We start from the raw sequence: 19,133 nt of genomic DNA, 5'->3' as shown, positions 1-19,133 counted from the left end.
TCCCCCCTCCCTTCCGTCTCCCCCGCTCGTACGCCCCCGACCCCCCCCCAACCCCTCCGCCCAGGACTCAAATATATCCAGGCCTCCCCAGTCCCTCTCACTGCCCTCCGACTCGAATAGCACTGGGGATTCTCCCCCTGCTGCTTCCCCCCCCAGGGCCCCCCCTACCTGCCCCCACCCTTCGTCGTCGCGCCTCGCCACACCCCTGTCCCCTCCTCTCCTCTCCCAAGTGCCCGCGTCAAACCCCCCCCCCCCGCCCCTCCCCGGCTCCCCCCCAGCCGCCTCATGGCCCGACGCGATCGCCACCCCACTGAAGGCCGCGCTCCCCCCCCTCCCCTGACCCCCCACCGTCTGGCTAACCAGCCGATCCATGCCTCCAATATCCAGGCCCGGGCCGCCTGCCCCCCCCCGCCCCCCCCCACTCTCCACCGCTGAACCCTCCGACCATGGGGCCGGGCGCCTCCGCGCTGAGCCGGCCCCCGATATCCCTTCGAACCGAGCGCTCCCCCCGGGCCCTTCCCCCAGCCCTTCGTCCTCCTCCACATGCTCTCCCCGCCCCCGCGCGCTCCGCGATCCTCCCCGCGTCAGAGCCTGGCCCTCCGCCGAGCATCCCCTCGCCGTTGCCCTGGATACGGACGCTCCCCGGCTTACGGAGCGGCCCGCGTATGATTTAGGCCTCGCCTGGGAGGTGCCCGGAGCCTTCCCCCGTTGCGTCGCTCGTCCCCGCCCCCTCCCCGCCTCCATTCCCGTCTCGCTCCCCTCCGCTACGCACGCTGACCCCGGGGCAGCGCTCCTGACATATGCGCTGCCCCTGTCACTCACCGCTCTCCCCGACGGACTCCCGGGTGGCGAACAAGCCGCGACGGCGGCCGCCACCCCTGCGGACGCGCGCCTCGCCGGGCGCTTCGTCCAATTGGCCTCCTGGACCAGCAAGTCCATCCTCCCCGCCTCGCTCAACAACCGGATAGCCTCCAGGACACGATAGTCGCCGCAAGACATGCCTCCAGGTACTTTTATCCCTCCTACACTCACCTACTAATACACCCAGAAAACTTTAAGCTAGCGCACCCAGCCACCAGGTCACCAAGCCTAAAATGGTGGCTGGGAATTCGCGCGTTTTGCTTATAAAACCCTTGGGCTACTACCCCTGGATTTGGGCTACATTTGGGCTATCCCTCAAATGTAGCCCAATTACTTACAAAATGGCCGTTCGGCCACGCCCCCCTCTCCCCCCTCCCAACCTGCCCGGGCGGCAGACCTCGCGGTGCTCGGCTGCCCCCCAGGCTCCCATTCCCAACCCACCCAAAGAAGTCCTTGTCATTAAGTGAAGAAAAAAAAAAAACAGCTTCGATGTATTTGTGCTGTTCCCAAAGTACGCCAATTTTTTTTTTTTAAATATTTTTATTGACTTTCAATACAGAGCAGTATGGCATTCAGCATTAACGAAGATTACATACTGTTCAAATCTCGAGATGTAAACCGCCACTTCGATACCAAGTGAAGTAAACATTCAATGTTTGATTGTGATATTCTCCCAGCTCGCCATTTGCCATCCTCTCGCAAAGCCACGCATGCGCAGTGTATTCCAACCAGTACAATAATGAAGAAACAGAACCGCTGAACAACCAACCAAACTCTACCCACGGTCTCCGTCTGCAGCTTTTCTAGAGCTCTGTAAGGGACAACCCCGCATCCGATCAGAGCTGGGGCACTTCAGGCATGGGGGTACCGGGTCTAGAGGAGAAGCCGGATTTCTTTGAACTGAGTATTTCAAACCCGGGTCTGCCAGTACGTATTTGAGGATTAGATTAAAATGTTCCTTTCATAAAAACGAATTTGCAGCATCCACACCTAAGTCACACTTTGATTCTCAATCATTTCCTCTTTAGCTGAAAAACTGAGTACATGAGGTGGTTTGAATAAAGTCCATAGCTGTGTGTCGCAGCTGTCTCAACCTGCATTTTACTGTTTTTGAAAAAGTGCTCGGGTTGTTTTTCACCTGTAATCTCTGACCACAAAAATGTAGGTTTAAAAATGCTGATGGGCCGAGCTCTCGACTCGCTGGCGGTTGGGGAGGGGCGGGGGGGGGGGGGATACATGGTGGAGAGTACCAGTAAATACCTAGGTAGCTGCCAATTAATTTTCTTGGTGTCCTTAACTTGCATTTTAAGGTGCAAGTGACCTATCCCGATCAGGGGGGGCACACATCCTACCTGCAACATATGGGTTTTAAGAGCTCTGCATTTAGAGTGGGCTGTGACTTTTAATTCTCTGCACTCGGTGTATGCCAGAGAGCCACCGCAGCCAGCGAGCTACAGAAACTTTAATTGACAACTGGTGGGTAAAAAAGATATGGGGCTGTTTCGCCCCTCGGTATTCAGACTGCGGGAGGCTCTGCGGCGTCGCTGGCCACCAGAAATCCAGGACCACGATTTATTGTTGTCTTGATCTCGGCTGCGGCTCGCACTGCTGCTTCCAACTCTCTGCAGACCTCAAAGGAGCGGAACTTGAGTTAAAGCTACGTGTGTGAGGTTGTGTGCACCTCCTCCTGTCACTTTCTACGTTCCAATTGTAACGCTGGCCCCTTGGCTGTCCCATAGTAGCCAAGGGACTGCAACAGTACTGCTCGTAGGCCCGAGTTACCATGTCAAGCTAGCAGAGCGCCTCAGAAATCTGGCAGGCGGTGGGCACCATCCTTGTTTTGAAAAGTGGTCTTATGGAAAAACTGGTTTGATAGTAACTGTACAACCACAGTCAGCCTTTCACCACCGTTCAGCATTTTCCCTGCTGTGCGCACTCAGCACAGATTGTTTCATACAGCAGCACATCTGGCTGTACGTTGAACTTTATTGTTAATGATGGATGCGCATTACCCATTATATGGGACCATCCGTCACGCGGTCTCATGAGTTAGGCCTTGACTTCTCGACCAGCTGCCCGAGAGCCGCGGAAACTGGGACGTTCTGTCGAGTCTTTGTAGACACTGTACCAGGACACGTGACCTATAAGGAGGGCCAGCGAGATCACCTTTTGAACTGCTGGGTGCTTACCGCAGTCCACGGGGACAGTGGTTGCTGTTACCTTCTTAGCCATGCCATTTTATTTCGGTGTTATATTTAATGTGGCAAGGTCCGCAGCCTCGCGTTGCTTTTATTTAGTTACTAATAAACCAGGGATGTCCAGCGTAGGTCCAGGAGATCAAGATCCGTGCCAGGATTTCAAGATAACTGCGGACTAGGTGATTTATTTGTGTTAAGATTGATTAAGTTTAACCCACTAGGCACCCTCCCTTCTCGATCTACGTTGGGCAGTCCTGGATACAAAGCAATGCAGTTGTCAGGGAAAATTAGCTTCAAACATTTACACTTATTTAAAATAAGCATTGGCACTGCCAATGGGTCTAGCTTGAAAGGCATGTTGTATGGTAATGTGAAGCGTTCCAAGTAAATAGAATGGGATGAATATGTATTTGTGTAAAAGCAAAGAACTGTAGAATGATATTGACGAAGGTTAAATTGTTCGGTGACAGTTGCGCTGTCAAGCCAGACCTAAAAACCCTTGCAGGTTAATGACTTGCCTCCTCCCATTTGTGCTACTGCCAGAGAAGGACAACACAATAAATGATCTAGTTATCTTAGACACTTTTACAGCATTGTAATGTCATGTGTCTGCCCTTGAAAGTTTAACCTCAGCTGGCTGGATAAATAAAATGCAAAATGAACAATGACGGAATGCTGAACAAATCAAACATTCACCCTCAGTCACAGCTCTGGGTTAAATCCATAGTTTTTAGGTCTCGCCTGATCCAGCGCATGCGCTGGTCTGGCCGAGACATTTTGTATGCGGTTTTTCCAAGTGCTGCCTGTGGCCTAAAGCTTGCGTGCACATGAGCGTGCACGCGCGCAGCCGCCATGTGTCTCGCTGTGCTTGATCGCGTCCACGATCACTTTAACGGGCTGCACGGCCGTGTCATTTTCACGGCCGCGCGGCCAATGCTTGTTTTTTTCTTTTCCTTTTGTTGTACCAACTGATGAAGAGCTGCACTCTAGCCAATTTTCATTCCATTCGCGGGCCGCACTGCTGTGTCATTTTCACGGCCGCGCGACCAATGCTTGTTACATATGACATTGTGCACTGGGAAGTCTGTACTTGATATAGACTGTTTTAGTGGTATTAGCTCCCGTTTAATAAAAGACAAGCTAATTGTGTGCTCTGATGGATTGTATTGTATTTTAATGTGTTTGATATATTACAGTCCAAATAAAGTTGAATTGGAATTTCACATTCAAATGTTTTGTGGACAGTGCAGATACTTTTAATTCTACATTCCAAAAGCAGTATAAAGGCTGGCTTCCATGGTCAAGCTCACAGATATTTAGAAACAAATCTATCTTCCTTCCTTACTTGCTTTCTTCCCTCCTTTCTTCCCTCCTTTCTTCCCTCCCTTCTTCCCTCCCTTCTTCCCTCCCTTCTTCCCTCCCTTCTTCCCTCCCTTCATTCCTCCCTTCCTTCCTCCCTTCCTTCCGAATTTTGGAAAGTTCTTCCTTCCTCCCTCCCCTCCGACCTCCCTCCCCTCCCTTCCCCCCTCCCGTATTTTGGAAACATGAACAGTTCCGTTTCGATGCCTACTTCTCTTTGCGTCAGTGGGTTTCCATGACTGTGCAGCAGTAGGTGGAGGGAAGCAGGCCAGACGGCAGGAAGTCACACATTAACAGCTGAGCAACCATTTCTTAAATTGCTGAAAGATGACGGACGCCAAGCGTCTGGGAAAGGGTGATTAGAGCAGACGGGCTGCAAGTTGCGTTAGTTACCGAGGCTTTTCTCCAGTGAGCTGCTAGTGGGAGGCGTACATCTTGATGAGAGAGGCTTCTGCGATCCAACACCTTGGCGCGATGCTCCTCCTTGGGGGTCGCTGCTCGTCAAACCCATGATTAAAAGATATATGGCGGGGGTTCGGGCAATGTTATTTAGAAGACATTTGGCTGATCAAAATTATTCCCAGATGTACTCATGCCGTGAACACAATTTCAGAGACCAAAAAGATTAGAAAACCAAGCGTAAATTCCAAATTTAGCTTGTTAATTTGCAATTTGAGTTGAGTATATATGCTGCTAAAAACTCTATTAACATTCACCAGCTTGGGAGCGAGTGCTTAGTAGTGTGCGTCAAACAGGAGTTCCTCGTTGGTTCGAGGCGTGTTCAAACCAGCAGCATTGGGTATTTTTATTCATCGTTTCTATTAGCGCAGCTCTGACAAGTCCAAACGTGTGCGCACGGCACCATCTTTATGCTTACAGCCGTAGGATGTACTCTCTTTTGGCTGTTAGCTGGTAATGCTAAAATGCCTGTCATTTCCATCTCAGAACAGTAAACTATCTTATGTATCCATCTATATGTGCTGTGCGTTATAGATTTCGTAAAGCCCTATTCACATCAAATGCTGTGGTGAGATATCGAGGTCAAGTGTCAATTCAGTACGAAAAAGAAGCATTTATAAATGTAATTGTTGTATCATCGTATTTTGGGGGGGGGTAGTTTTACATAGTGCAAGCTAGACCCAAAGGTATCGGAGCGCTTTACATGTTATCTTGCATGCAATGCATAATGGTTTGTCACTTAAGTATTAGATCTGCGGCTGTTCTTCCACATTATTGACTTATGATCCTTAAGTCATATATGAGGTCATAGAACATTTGGCCAGATGTACAAAGAGTTAGGGCCACATGTACAAAGCATTTCGGGCCGTTTCAAAAAGCAAAAATGGTTTTACATATGTACAAAACACAAATTGTGATTCGGTAACACATTACCGAATCGCAATTTGTGTTTGCAATTCGGTATTTGGAAGGGGCGTGTTTAGGACGTCCCTTCCTAATACAGATATAAATGTATGTACAAATGTTTTGCGACTGAAATGCGGTTGACATTCGCACTTTACCACAAACTCAAAGTTGGTGGTAACCCATTCCCAAATGAGACGGGTCCCCCAGACACCTTTCCCTTAGAAAATTGTTGAAAAAATATTTTTTAAGAGCAGGCAGTTGTCCCACGGACCACTGCCTGCTCTTTAAGAAGCATTGGCAGTGCCAATAGGTCTTCTTGACAATCCGAGAGCTATAGGCGTTGGCAATGCTAATTCAATTGTACACAACGCTAGTGCTGGTTTTATTGATATATGGTTTCTCAGCCAAAGAATGGGCCTGTAGCTAGTGTTGGCTGCTATGTCACCACTGTGCTCTGCATAGCTTTCATCAGTCATATTGGTATAAAGTCAGCACTCTAGTTCTTTTCACAGCCCTGCCTTGGAGTCTTTCTTCCATGTGCATTCCCCAGCTAATTATACAGTATACATGGAGTGTTTCACTTTTGCGTTGCAGGAAACATTCTAGTGCACCCGCTGCAGGAACATCCCTAGCACCGGAAGAGTTTGTTGTAAAGCTTGCATAGCAAATGTCACATGAGTCGCATTTTAATGACTGCATGCTAGTCCTACGTGCATCTTGCCATCCAAAAACCTTTAGCATTCTCTTTGTTTACTGTTTTACGTAATTCAAAAGGCATAGAAATGAGATCAGTCCACTCAATCCTGAATGTTAGTGATTTAGATGCACAGCTTTCCATATGTGCCGCACTTCCTTCACAGATGCCATTTCTGCGAAGTAAATGAAGGTGCAAGTGGGGAGCATGTCAACCCTCAAGATATGGATGTCACGTTCACTAAACCATTTGTTAAATAATGTATTCCGATTGGCTAGCTTTTCCAATCACCCATTATGTGTTCTAGTAAATTAAGGTTGGGAACCCTTAGTCATGAGCGTTTGTTCCCAAGGCTAGCAACGATGAGGGAGGGGGTGGGGGTACGGGTCAAGCTGCAAATTGAGGGGGGGGGGGGGATGTTGCTGGACAGGCAAGCAACACCGATATACAGGCCTGTTTAGAGAATCACTCAGAGTAAATGTAAACACAAGTGTTTGTGAAAAGTGATGTTAACCAAAGAAACAAGATTTACAGACCTGTTTAGAGAAATGCTCAGGGCAAATGTTAACAGGAGTGCTCGTGAAAAGCACTGTTAACTAAAGAAACAAGCATTGGCATAGTCAATAGGTCTCGCCTTTGTTAATATAAGTGTTTAGCCATGCAACAGTTGATGATGCACTAAGGCTATTGTGCTGCATAATTAAATACTTATAAGGTCCCAAAGGCGAGACCTATTGGCTATGCCAATGCTTGTTTTTTTTTGCACGTCATTCCTGTGCAGACCCAGCCATATGCAAATCAGTCTTGACCCTGCTCCCCATGGGAACAGTCCAGCCCGTGACTTTTGGACAAATAAAATTATCACAGCTGCAGCGGAGGGCAAGCACTTTTATTAAGGAAGCACACACCTGACCAATCCCAACATTTGCGCGGAGCCTAAGTCCCTCTCTAGTGATGCTCGCATAATTGCCTGGGGACAGCTGCGCTCTCAAGCCAGACCATAGAAATATAGAAACTTGTATCTCTGTTATCCCTTTTAATGCATGAGCTAGCTCATGGTTTAGGGATGGCAAAAAATAGAGGGCTCTCATGTCTCCTTCTGCCCAGTAGTGGTAAATGGCACTCGTAGTCCGGAGCGGCCGCCATTAGGAACGCCAAAAGGCTGTGGTTTCATACACTCCATTGAACAAAAGATGGCCAGAGCTAGTCAGAAGGGGTGCAGTACTGTGCAGGCAGTGCCTGGGTGCTTTGGCTCAGATATGGAACCTGAAGCCAGTCGAAGTAAGCTACCCAGTTATAGTGACCTAGGGACCTTCTTGAATGAAAAATAATCATTATTGGTATGGTTTCCTAGCTTATGTTTACGTATGTAGAATTTAGGAACACAGCAAAAGCGACTCATTTGGAGAGCTGCTTTCATTACAGCCAAAAAAATAGCATCACAGTCAACACTTTTTCAGTGCGATATGTTCAAGATGTTTGTCAATCCAGACGTTGTGAACTGCATGTCTTAAGTCAAAAAATATATTTTCGCAGCTCTTTATTGGAATCTTTGTGTCGGCAGTTGCTCGTTTGCCTTTGTGCTGTAATTGCTTACATTCACTTATTGAACAATATTTATAAAAATATTCCACGTATGAGCTGGAAGTTTTACAAAGGTAGGTCCCTATTGCTGGCCAGAAGCCCCTGTCAAAAGAACGTTCCATTTTGAGGTGCATCCGTTGAGGTGTGGGATAGACCTGCCGAGGAGATAAGTGTTTAACGCTGTCCTTGGAGAACAGGCCCTCTCAAACACCTCTCACTGACCGTGCCTGCCCTCCATGGAGTGTCCGTCGACATGTCTGTGGTGCTCAGTACTCGGGCAGTCCGTGTTAGATGCTCAGCAATCTATGGCCGTGTCTGAGTAACAACTCTCTGCACACTTGTGTAGTGAGAGTAAGGATATTTGGGCACTGCAGTAAGAAACTTTTATTTGTTGGGGTGGTAGAGTGAGGATCTGTAAAATACTGAATATCCGAGAAAGAATACCTTTTTGGAGTGCCCGAATTAGAAAAGTTTACATTCTGGAAGTGCCAGATGAAGAACCTGCAAATTAATTTGGTGTCAAACTAAATATGTGCTAAATGTATTTGTGTCCCATAATAAGAAGCATTACAGTATTGGGGTGGCAGATTAAGGATCTCTGTAATATTGGGGTGCCAGATAAAGAATCTTTGAGGCTCCTGAAATAAGGATTTATAAAATATTGTGATGCCAGATTAAGCATCTGCTGAGTATTGGGGTCCCTGATTAAGAATCCGTACAATGATGGGGTACCAGAATAATAACTGGTAACAATATGGAGACTCGGGTTGCTAGATAAGATGTAAAACATTGGGGTGTCAGACTAAGAATTTTAAAAGTAAAATGATGCAAAAGTACAGAATTACAAAAAAAAACTGGAGTAGCAGAATACAAATCTGTAAATTATTGTTCATGGATATGGTGGCAAAATAAGGATTATTAGGGTAGCAAAATAAAAGGGAAGTAAAACATTTTGGTGCTGGAAATATAATCTGTGAAATATATATTGTTTCTGAATTTCAATCTGTACAACATTGGGGTGGAGAGTCACTGAATGAAGTGTTAAGCCTTGGGACACATTTCAGGCTCGCTGTTTGTTCTTTGGGTGGGACAGATGCCCGCGACATTATTAGGCAGAGCGTAGGCGAAACCACAAGACATACCGGAGGCAGGACGGGGACGTTTTGTGAAGGTGTTTAGCAAACAACAAGACGTGTGTTTACGGGCGCGTGAGCTATACACCAGGCACCACGCCCTCCCGCCTCCATGATTGCTGCGCCAGCCTAAACTGCGTGCTTTACGTCGTATGGTGGGAGTGGGTGGAAGGTGTTGTTACTGCTGCGACACGCCCGTCTAAAACCAAATATTCCAGAGAGAAGGTGCTCTGCAGAGAGTGTGCTGTATCCCGTAACTCATATGATGACGCACGCTCCCTCTGACCGCCCCCCTCTCACAATGCTTCAGATCCGTGGCTGGCCGGGCCTACCGCTGCTTTACACTGACCTTGTAGAAACCCGGCGCATGCGTACTGTAGGAGAGGTGACTTTGTGCTGACCGGATCTAACGAGCGGGAAGGTAACGAGGTGTTCTTTCTCTTTTCCGGTTGTAGCTGCCATCAAGGCGGAGGAGAGCAAGCACAAGAGCGCCCAGCACAAGAGCGGGGATCGGCAGCAGGAGAATGTCTTCTTCCCGAGCAGCCGCCCGCCCGAACTGGAGGAGCTGCACATCCAGGCGCAGGAGGGGCTCAAGTCCAAGCAGCACCAAGGTAGCGCCTCGAGGGGCATCTGCGCAGCCACAAGCCGCGGCCTGACCGTGGGACACGAACGCCCTGACAGGAAGTAGGCCTAAAAAAATGCATCCGCTGTACCGACAGCCTCATTCAATAAAAAAAAAAAGAAACCTGAAAAAACACCTGCATATATACACACTTTGACTTAGTCCTTTTCCTCTGGCCAAATCCAGCTATTGTTCTAATCTTGCTTCCTCTCAGCACAGTATACAGCATGGGGCAATGGGTCATCCCACTTCACCATTTTCCCTATTTTGATCACATGCATATCCAGCTAAGAAGGAGTGTACTTCAATGACTAGGCTTGCGGGCTAATACTTCACTTTGCCAATGCTCGCTCTCTCTACTTTATTCATCCTTTTATTGTTATTTTTATTCATTCGTTCATATGTGTTTAAAGTTGATCTTAAGGTCACCGTCATTCAAAGTCAATAGTACTTCTTCGTTGGCATCATGCCTGCTAAGAAACACCCAAGCTTATCTATTAAACATATATGCAATGGTCGATTTAAAAAAAATAATTCTAGGCCCACTGCCACCACGTTTATGCAGCAACATGCTTTCTTAATTTCTTTTTCATTTTGTGTGCTAGCTATACAAAATTATAAAAATTAACCATTGCATCTGCTTTCCAAGGCCAGACCTAGCAGCTTTGCCAGTGCTTGTTTATTTTAGTTTTTGTATATTACTATTTGTAACATAATTGCCACTATTAAGCGTTTTTTGAAAATCAACATAGTCTTGACCCTCCTTGTTCAATGGACTGTGAGTTACCGAAGAAATAGGATCCCATGTACCTCTTCTCCCTTCCTACAGATTTGTAAGGCATCACTGCCAATAAGGGAGGGGACCAGAGGAAGTTCTTTAATCACAAAGTTAATTCTCACTATTGTTTGATTGCAAAACCATAACATAACCTAGATGGATCACACTAATAACTTTTACCTCATAACTTCTGTGTAAGCTGGCCTTCTCCATAAACAATGAGAAATAATCTCTGGTTCCTGATAGACCCCTCTTCTTTTTAGGGTCAGTCTTCGACACTTGCAGACTGGTGTGTATCCATCAAAGCTAGGGGTCACGATGGGGATATTGACCTCCCCTCCCCCTTCCAGTAACAAAATCCCATTCTTCTGTACCTAGAGCCTTCTTGTGGTTCCCTAACAATACAGGTCTCTTGGTAAGACCAGCACTGAGAGGATCTGAACACTTTGTCTCCTGGTGGCTAACTTTGTAGTGGCAGATCTGAGCTGTTCTAAAGGGTTTATCATCATGTTTCTTTAGGCCCTGGATGAAACGTGCTGTGGCGTGTCGGATGCCCTGAAGGGGGTCCCAGTGTGGGGTCTGTAAGGCAGTGGAGCAGGGTGCTACAACCATCCAGATGCAAGAGTATAGGAGGGCTTTACTGCTGTCAAGTCATTTTCTAGGAGAAACAGTTTCACTTTCTATAGAAGAGAGAGCTGGTACCAGACAGTCTTTGTTTTTCTGGCACCGTGTTCCCAGAGGGTCAGGTTGATGTCCAAGGTGAAGTCAAGTAATTTGGCATACAGAAAAAAAATGGAGGTTGAAGCCATCAAAGTTCATGGTCTTTGAGGCAGATTTGTACTGTTTCCTGTTGGCAACAAACAGGATTTCTGTTTTGGTTGGGTGGAGCTTCGAATAGGTGCTTGACACCCAGCTCTGGATGATGTGCAGGCAGTGTTTGAGGTGTTGGATGTCCGAAGCAGAGGAGACTGTCAAGCAGAGTTGTGTCCAAGAAAAAGTGGTTTAGGCAAGGTTGTTAGGTTACAAAGCGTTCCAAGAAGACCCGTCGTACTTTTCCATGAGTGTTCGATCTGAGAATGTCACATGATTTTGCCTTTACTCATATGTGCCGAGCTGGAGCAGTACTTGGATGTACTCAACTGAGCACTTGCGGTTGATACTGCCTTTGCTCAGATATGCACAGCTGTCGCATTATCGTAAGATACTGCCATACTGTCGAGTGATGCTGCCTTTCCGCAGTTGTGCTCAGCCGAAGCCCTACCCAGATGTGCTCACCCACGCATTGTCGGGTGATACTGGGTTTACTCAGATGCAGGGTCTTACACTGCCTGACACACTGTTCATAAGGATGTCCTTGGACCTCTGGGTCCAAGAACGGCACTGTCCCCAGCTGCTCCGCCTAATCAGTCGACCGCTCCTGCTCCAACTCTGAGCTCGCCCAGCAGGGTTCGAGCCGGCAGCCCGTCCCGCTCCTTGCGCTTCTGTTCCTTGCGCTTCTGTTTGATTGCCACATTTTGTTTGTACTTTTTGGCTTGTGTGGGTGATTGTTGCCTGTTTTATTTCTCTCTGCTTTATTATTATTGTTACAGGGCTTCTCCTCCGCGTCTCCAGCTCATTCCTTTTCCCGCCCCGCCCCGTTCCAGCCCCGCTCCTGCCTCCCTTCCGCTGCTCCCACCCCCCTCCCCTACATATGGCGACCGCTGCACGGTCGCGCCTAAGGCAAGCCAGTCTGCGCCAGTCCACAACCCGACCAACACCAAAGGAAATGATGGACGGAGTGTTGAACATTGCAAGCACTCACCCCCAGTCAACTGATCTGGGTTTAATCCATCACCGTTCTTTAGCCCACTCTGCCACCCCAGTTCAGACATGGCCATATGCAAATCAGTCTGACCCTGTGCCTCATGGGAACAGTCCAGCCCGAACTACCAAGCCATGTCTTCCCTGGACCGGAAACAAGCTTCCCACAACCCGACCAACGCCAGGAACCCTGGCTCTCCGTTACAACTCAACCACCCTCCATGCACTCAACCCCGGGAGACACACCGACTGTGCAAGAGCCTCTCCTAAGAGCACCCAGGGCAGTTCTCTAGCAAACCCAGCCGCAGATCCTTCACCGTCGACAAAGATCCCACGACCGCCGACTGCCCGCCCGATGCACGCACCACCGAGAACCTGACTTGCATCCTCCTCCCTGCACCGACATGCCCTAGAAATCTGAGACCTGATCGACACCCTCTCACCAGACGCCACCTTCTTCACAGAGACCTGGACCAACGCCACCTCCGGCCCTGACATCGCCACCACCATCCCCGACAGCTACAAGATCCAAAGAAAGGACCGCCCGCACCGCCCAGGAAGGGAACTCACCATCGCACACAAGACCGCCCTCAGACTCTCCACCTCCAGCGACCACCAGTCCAATGCGGAACACCTCCACTTCCAAATCCAGACCAGCCCTAGGACCACACTACGCAGCACCCTCATCTACAGACCGCCAGGACCTCGCACCCAGCTAGCAAAGACAATCGCTGAGCTTGCGGCACCCCATGCCATCACCTCCACAGACTACATCCTACTCGGGGACCTGAACTTTCACCTCGACAAAAACAACGACCCCGATTCAGTCACTCTTATGGACAACCTCACCAACCTAGGACTGAAAACTCGTCAACTCACCCACCCACAGAGCGGGTCACACCCTCGACCCCATCTTCGCGGGATGAACCAACATATGCTTCAGCCACACTACCCAGCCACCCTGGACGGACCACCACTGCGTCCACTTCACCTTCAACACCACCACCGCACACAACCCCCCCAGACGCAGCCACGACAGAACTGGAACAAGGTCACAGAGGAACTCCTCAACGCCAACCTCCGTCAAAACACCCCCGCCGCCACGACCGACACCAACACCGCAGCCAGGGGGTTTCACCGCTGGATCTCCTACTGCGAGGACGAGCTCGCACCACTCCGCCCCCCCACCCCCCCTGCCAAAAAACGCCCCCTGAAGGCCGCCTGGTTCACCACGGAACTCCAAGAAGCCAGACGCGCCTGCAGACGCCTAGAAAAAACCTGGCGGAACCAGAAAACCACGGAAGCTCGGAACAACCACAAGAGCGCCCTGAAGAAATACCACCAGCGCCTAAGACACCAAACGGGCCTTCGTGAGAGACAAAGTCCAGCACTACGCAACCAACGCCAGATAACTGTTCAACGTCATACAGCTGTTCGCAAGACCCGCCTGCGAAGCCACGGACATCACACCCCCCCAGGAACTCTGCGACAAGCTCAGCTCCTACTTACACTGGAAGATCAAGGACCTCTACGACAATTTCAATGAACCAGCCCCAGACACCACCCACCTACCCTCCACCGCTGACAAGCCGACCATCACATCTTGGGATCCCGCTACCATCGAACTCATCATCACGACCATGAAGAAAACTCACTCTTGAGCACCGACGGACCCATGCCCACCGTACATATTCCGCAGGGCCGCCGCCATCTCACCCGAACTTGGTCACTCCATCAACGCCTCCCTCACATCCGACATCTGCCCAGACGATTGGAAACGGGCAGAGGTGAAACCCCTCCTCAAGAAACCCATGGCTGACCCCACGGACCTGAAAAACTACCGTCCCATCTCTCTCCTCCCCTTCACGGCCAGAGTCACCGAGAGACTCGTAAACACCCAGCTGACCACCTTCGTCGAAGAGAACTCCATCCTAGACTCCTCCCAGTCGGGATTCCGCAGCAACCACAGCACAGACACCGCCCTCCTAGCCGCCAGGGATGACATCCGCATGCTACTGGACCAGGGACACATGGCAGCCCTCATCCTGCTAGACCTCTCCGCGGCTTTAGACACATTTCTCATCAAACACTCACAGCCAGACTCCACGACGCAGGGATACAAGGAACCGCCCTCGACTGGATCCAATCCTTCCTCTCCGACCAAACCCAGAGGATCAGACTCCCTCCCTTCTGCTCCGAACCCACCGATGTCAACTGCGGAGTACCACAGGGATCATCTCTCAGCCCTACACACTACAACATCTACATGGCCCCCCTTGCCGCCAACGGCAGACAGCACGGGCTCAGCATCGTATCCTACACCGACGACACTCAGCTCATCCTCTCCCTCACGAAGAATCCAGAAGACACCAGACTCTGCTTCCAGGAAGGAATGAAAAATGTGGCAGCTTGTATGAAGGACAGCTGTCTGAAGCTCAACTCAGAGAAGACCGAGGTCCTCGTCCTCTGACCCTGCTCCACCGCCTGGGACAGCTTCCGGTGGCCGTCTGCTCTTGGGAGCCCACCCACCCCCACCGACCACGCCCGGAACCTCTGCATCATCCTCGACTCCTCCCTCTCCATGAACCGCCAGATCCACGCCGTTGCCTCCCCCAGTTTCAACTGCCTTTGCATCTTCCGGAAGACCTTCAAATGGATCCCCTCCGACTGCAGAAGGACCGTCACCCACACACTCCTAACCAGTAGACTTGACTACGGCAACGCCCTCTATGCCGGAATCAACAGGAATCTTCTACACAGACTCCAAACCATCCAGAACGCCGCAGCCAGACTTGTCCTCGGAACTCTGCGGTGCGAGCACATGACCCAACACCTACGTGACCTCCACTGGCTCCCCGTAGAGAAGAGAGTCCCCTTCAAACTCCTCACCCACGCCTACAAAGCCCTCAACAACATCGGACCCAAATACCTGAACGAGAGAGTCTTCTTCCACGCACCCAAGAGAAACCTCCGCTCTGCCGACCTCGCCCTGGTGGAGGTTCCCTGCATCCGCAGAAACACAACCGGAGGAAGAGCCTTCTCCTACATCGCGGCAAAGACCTGGAACGAGCTCCCGGTGAACATCAGGCGCTCCCTGACCTTGCGCACATTTAGGAAGGACCTCAAGACCTGGCTCTTCAACTGATCCGGAGCCGTCTCTTCTCTCCTCCATCCCCCCAAGCGCCTTGAGACCCTCATGGGTGAGGAGCGCGTTCTACAAACCCCTGATTGATTGATGCCACTGTAGATGTTCACAAAAAATGTCTTCCCTGTGGCACCGATCTTCCTCCTGAGGCTCTGCTTTAGTCCCCTAGACTTGCCGCCCCCCAAGGGACGCTTCGTTATTCTCGTTAATGGCGCAGGGATGGGGCTCCCCTTCTATAGACCTATGAATGCCTAGAAGTGCCTATAGAAAATGGCTGCAGCTGCTGGGTTTTAAAGTCAAAACGTTCTTCGGGTGTTGCGATGCCCTTCTTCACAAAGGAGTTATTTCAAACAAACGAGAATAACACTTCCCCAGGCCTGGAAAACCTAAGCTGCTGGGAAGAAATATTTATGTTTTGAGGTTAATCAAAAAGTGCGTTTAAAAATGCCATAGCTGAATAGTAACTGTGTGGAACATTAGCTGTACTATAGATTTAACAAGTGCTAACTTTCCCCTGTTTGTTGTTGTGGATTAAATAAACCCATCCCTACATGAGACAATAAACCGCCATCTGAGTTGGATCCTGTGCCACCTCTCACCGTGACTGGCGAGGCAGCACAGCGCGGCGCATGGTAGCATTAACAAATGTCAATCAACAACGGAAGAGGAAGGGTAATAACACGACTAGTCCCCTCAAGGGAAAGGTTACAAACCAACAAAGTCAGTGTAGTGTCAACAAGGCACTTACCATCCAAAAGGCACGGGTCTCCAGAGTCGGAACCTGCCCAATACGTTATAGGGAGGAACACAGACCTAGGGAGGTAATACAAGTTATGTATGAAAGCCCTCACTCACCAACCTGGTTGGTGACATGCTTCATCATCGGGCTCCACTGGGTATGGCCGAGTGCCATCCCAGTGTGCTGCAACGCCAGGTTACTGCGGAGCGGGATTTTGTGAGGTGACAGTGAATTTAAAATTCCCAATTAAGTCAAAAAGATATAATTTAATGGTTTTGCTAATTGGAGGAAATTAAAAAGGAGTGAGGGTCAAAAAAATTACAGACCGGATTCACTCCATGGCGGTCAACATGTTTCTGCCTTCATGTGTGTTCAACAGGCTTTCATCAGGACCAGAGTGGAAGTGTGGGAGCCCCGGTGGTATGAACGCGCTAAGGTTCACCCTACCGTGGGCTGCTGTGTACCCGTTAGGAACCTGCAATGCCTCAAGCCACCCGGTGGCTTGAGGCATTGCAGGTTCCTAACGGGTGCCGAGCAGCGAGGGCGGTGTGCCATATTGCTCGCACCCCCACCCCGGGATCCCTGAGGCGACGAACGGTCTTGCCTCACAAGTAAACTCGTTTCTCTCCACCACGATACCACTTGGCGGATTTTGAATTGTTTATTTTTATTTTTTCACACAGCAGCCCATGGTAGGGTGAACCTTAGCGCGTTCATACCACCGGGGCTCCCACACTTCCACTCTGGTCCTGATGAAAGCCTGTTGAACACACATGAAGGCAGAAACATGTTGACCGCCATGGAGTGAATCCGGTCTGTTATTTTTTTGACCCTCACTCCTTTTTAATTTCCTCCAATTAGCAAAACCATTAAATTATATCTTTTTGACTTAATTGGGAATTTTAAATTCACTGTCACCTCACAAAATCCCGCTCCGCAGTAACCTGGCGTTGCAGCACACTGGGATGGCACTCGGCCATACCCAGTGGAGCCCGATGATGAAGCATGTCACCAACCAGGTTGGTGAGTGAGGGCTTTCATACATAACTTGTATTACCTCCCTAGGTCTGTGTTCCTCCCTATAACGTATTGGGCAGGTTCCGACTCTGGAGACCCGTGCCTTTTGGATGGTAAGTGCCTTGTTGACACTACACTGACTTTGTTGGTTTGTAGCATTAACAAATGCCCATGACGGACGTGATTCCAGCTCCCAGGGTTCATAAAAGCCCTCCCTGCCTCTGTGCTCGCTGCCCACCGTTCACGAAGGTCCACTACGCCCTCTGTTCTCGCTATCTCGAATACATAAACCCTCCTTACTGCCTTGCTGTGTGGTCAGAAGGGTCCCTGAAGGCCACTCATTGCCTCACTTCCACCGTGGCAGTCTATAAATGCCCTTTACTTACTCCTTCAGAGTTGATAAATGTGCTGTTCCTCTCAAGGGTTCATAAAGGCCTCTCGCAACCTTACTCTTACTCATAGCACTCACTAGCACTCATAAATGCTCCTTAGAGCCTCTGCTGTCTTTCCATCCTCTATAAACGCTCCTTCCTGGCTCGCTGTCATCCTCTAGGGTTCGTAAATGGCATCTGTTCTCACCTCCACGGATTGTAAACACCTCACTCCCCGCCCATAATCCTAAATGTGCCTGGTGCCTCTGCTGTGTCTCTCCTTAGTTATTAAATGCTAACTTGCTGCTCCCCACTCTCCCACCAGGGTTCATGAATGCCCCTCCCTGCCTCTGCCCTCCCTCCCTATAATTCATCAATGCGATCCAACGCTTCACTCTTCAGGCTTCACAAATGTTCCTCTCTTCCTGTTATCACGCCCTACCAGTCAACCATAGATTCCCCTTCCACTTTACATTGCTCATAAATCGTCACACTGCTTCCCCCTCACCCTCCCTCAGGTTCAAATGCCTCGCGCTGCTTTTGCTCTCACCGTCGACGATTCATAAAGGACTCACGCTGCCGCACTCACGCCTTACAGAACTCATAGAAACCTCAAACTATTTCTTTCTTATCCTTTCTCGGGTTCATAAATGCCCATCACTGCTGCATTCACACTTGAAAAGGGTCCACGAATCCGTCTCCGTTCTCTCCTACCCTTTCCGAGGTTTATAAATGCTGGCCCCGAGCCTGGTGTACATCAGAAGGTCGCAGGATGCTGTGTAATGCTGCCACAAGCTGATCATTAGATCATATGACACTGGAATGATGTCTCCTTTGTTTTTGTTTTGCCATTTCAGATAAACACAAACACCATAAAAATGACAGAGATGAGACGGACACCAACAGCATTGTGGTGAGTACCTTGTTACTACTTAATCTGAAGGTAACACTCGACTACCCTCGCCCACCTTCCCCATTGTTGCTAATACCGGGGCTGGTCTCTGAAGGAGCCATGTGAGGTGAACTCTCTTCGCAAGGTTCTCGCTTAATCTTCCTCGCGCCTGCGCACTTTGCCACTTGCCCTCTTGGGTCGGATTCAGTGTCCCTGGCATACTTTTTTGCCATGCACTCTTTATTGATTTCTCTTTGCTAGTCCTTGGACAGTACCAGGCTAATGGCATGCACTCATTTTACAATATGTGTTAATCCCTTTCCGTCTGCCACTTGCCTATAGTTTGTATCTGTCTCATCCCTTTGTAAGTCTGTCTGCAGTGTGATCTTTCTCTCTGCCTCAGTCCCTTCCTAGTGGTGTGCTCACTTTTAGCACCTGCAAATTGTTGAGTCACTCCCATTAGTATGTACTCTCTCCCTGTAAGCTGAGGCGTGCTTTCTCGCATTCGCTTTCTTCTTTGCACCATCAGTTTTGACTCTTTTCCATGCTCAGTAGGTATGTCTTTCTTTTCCTAG

The 19,133-nt window shown here is 49.6% G+C and overlaps 1 protein-coding gene across 3 annotated transcripts in view; it reads left to right on the top strand.

The window, feature by feature from the left end:
* NHSL3 (NHS like 3) overlaps positions 1–19,133 on the top strand; it is a 353,065-nt gene that overhangs the window by 202,894 nt on the left and 131,038 nt on the right. For all 3 annotated transcript variants that reach the window (XM_085648381.1, XM_085648382.1, XM_085648383.1), the window contains exons 2-3: positions 9,650–9,805; positions 18,524–18,579. In XM_085648381.1, coding sequence (XP_085504507.1) covers positions 9,650–9,805; positions 18,524–18,579 — 212 coding nt within the window. The remainder of the gene's footprint in view (positions 1–9,649; positions 9,806–18,523; positions 18,580–19,133) is intronic.

The sequence above is a fragment of the Triturus cristatus genome, chromosome 3_2 (assembly GCF_964204655.1).
Source record: "Triturus cristatus chromosome 3_2, aTriCri1.1, whole genome shotgun sequence".
NCBI lineage: Eukaryota > Metazoa > Chordata > Amphibia > Caudata > Salamandridae > Triturus > Triturus cristatus.
This window is presented reverse-complemented; position numbering and strand designations above follow the sequence as displayed.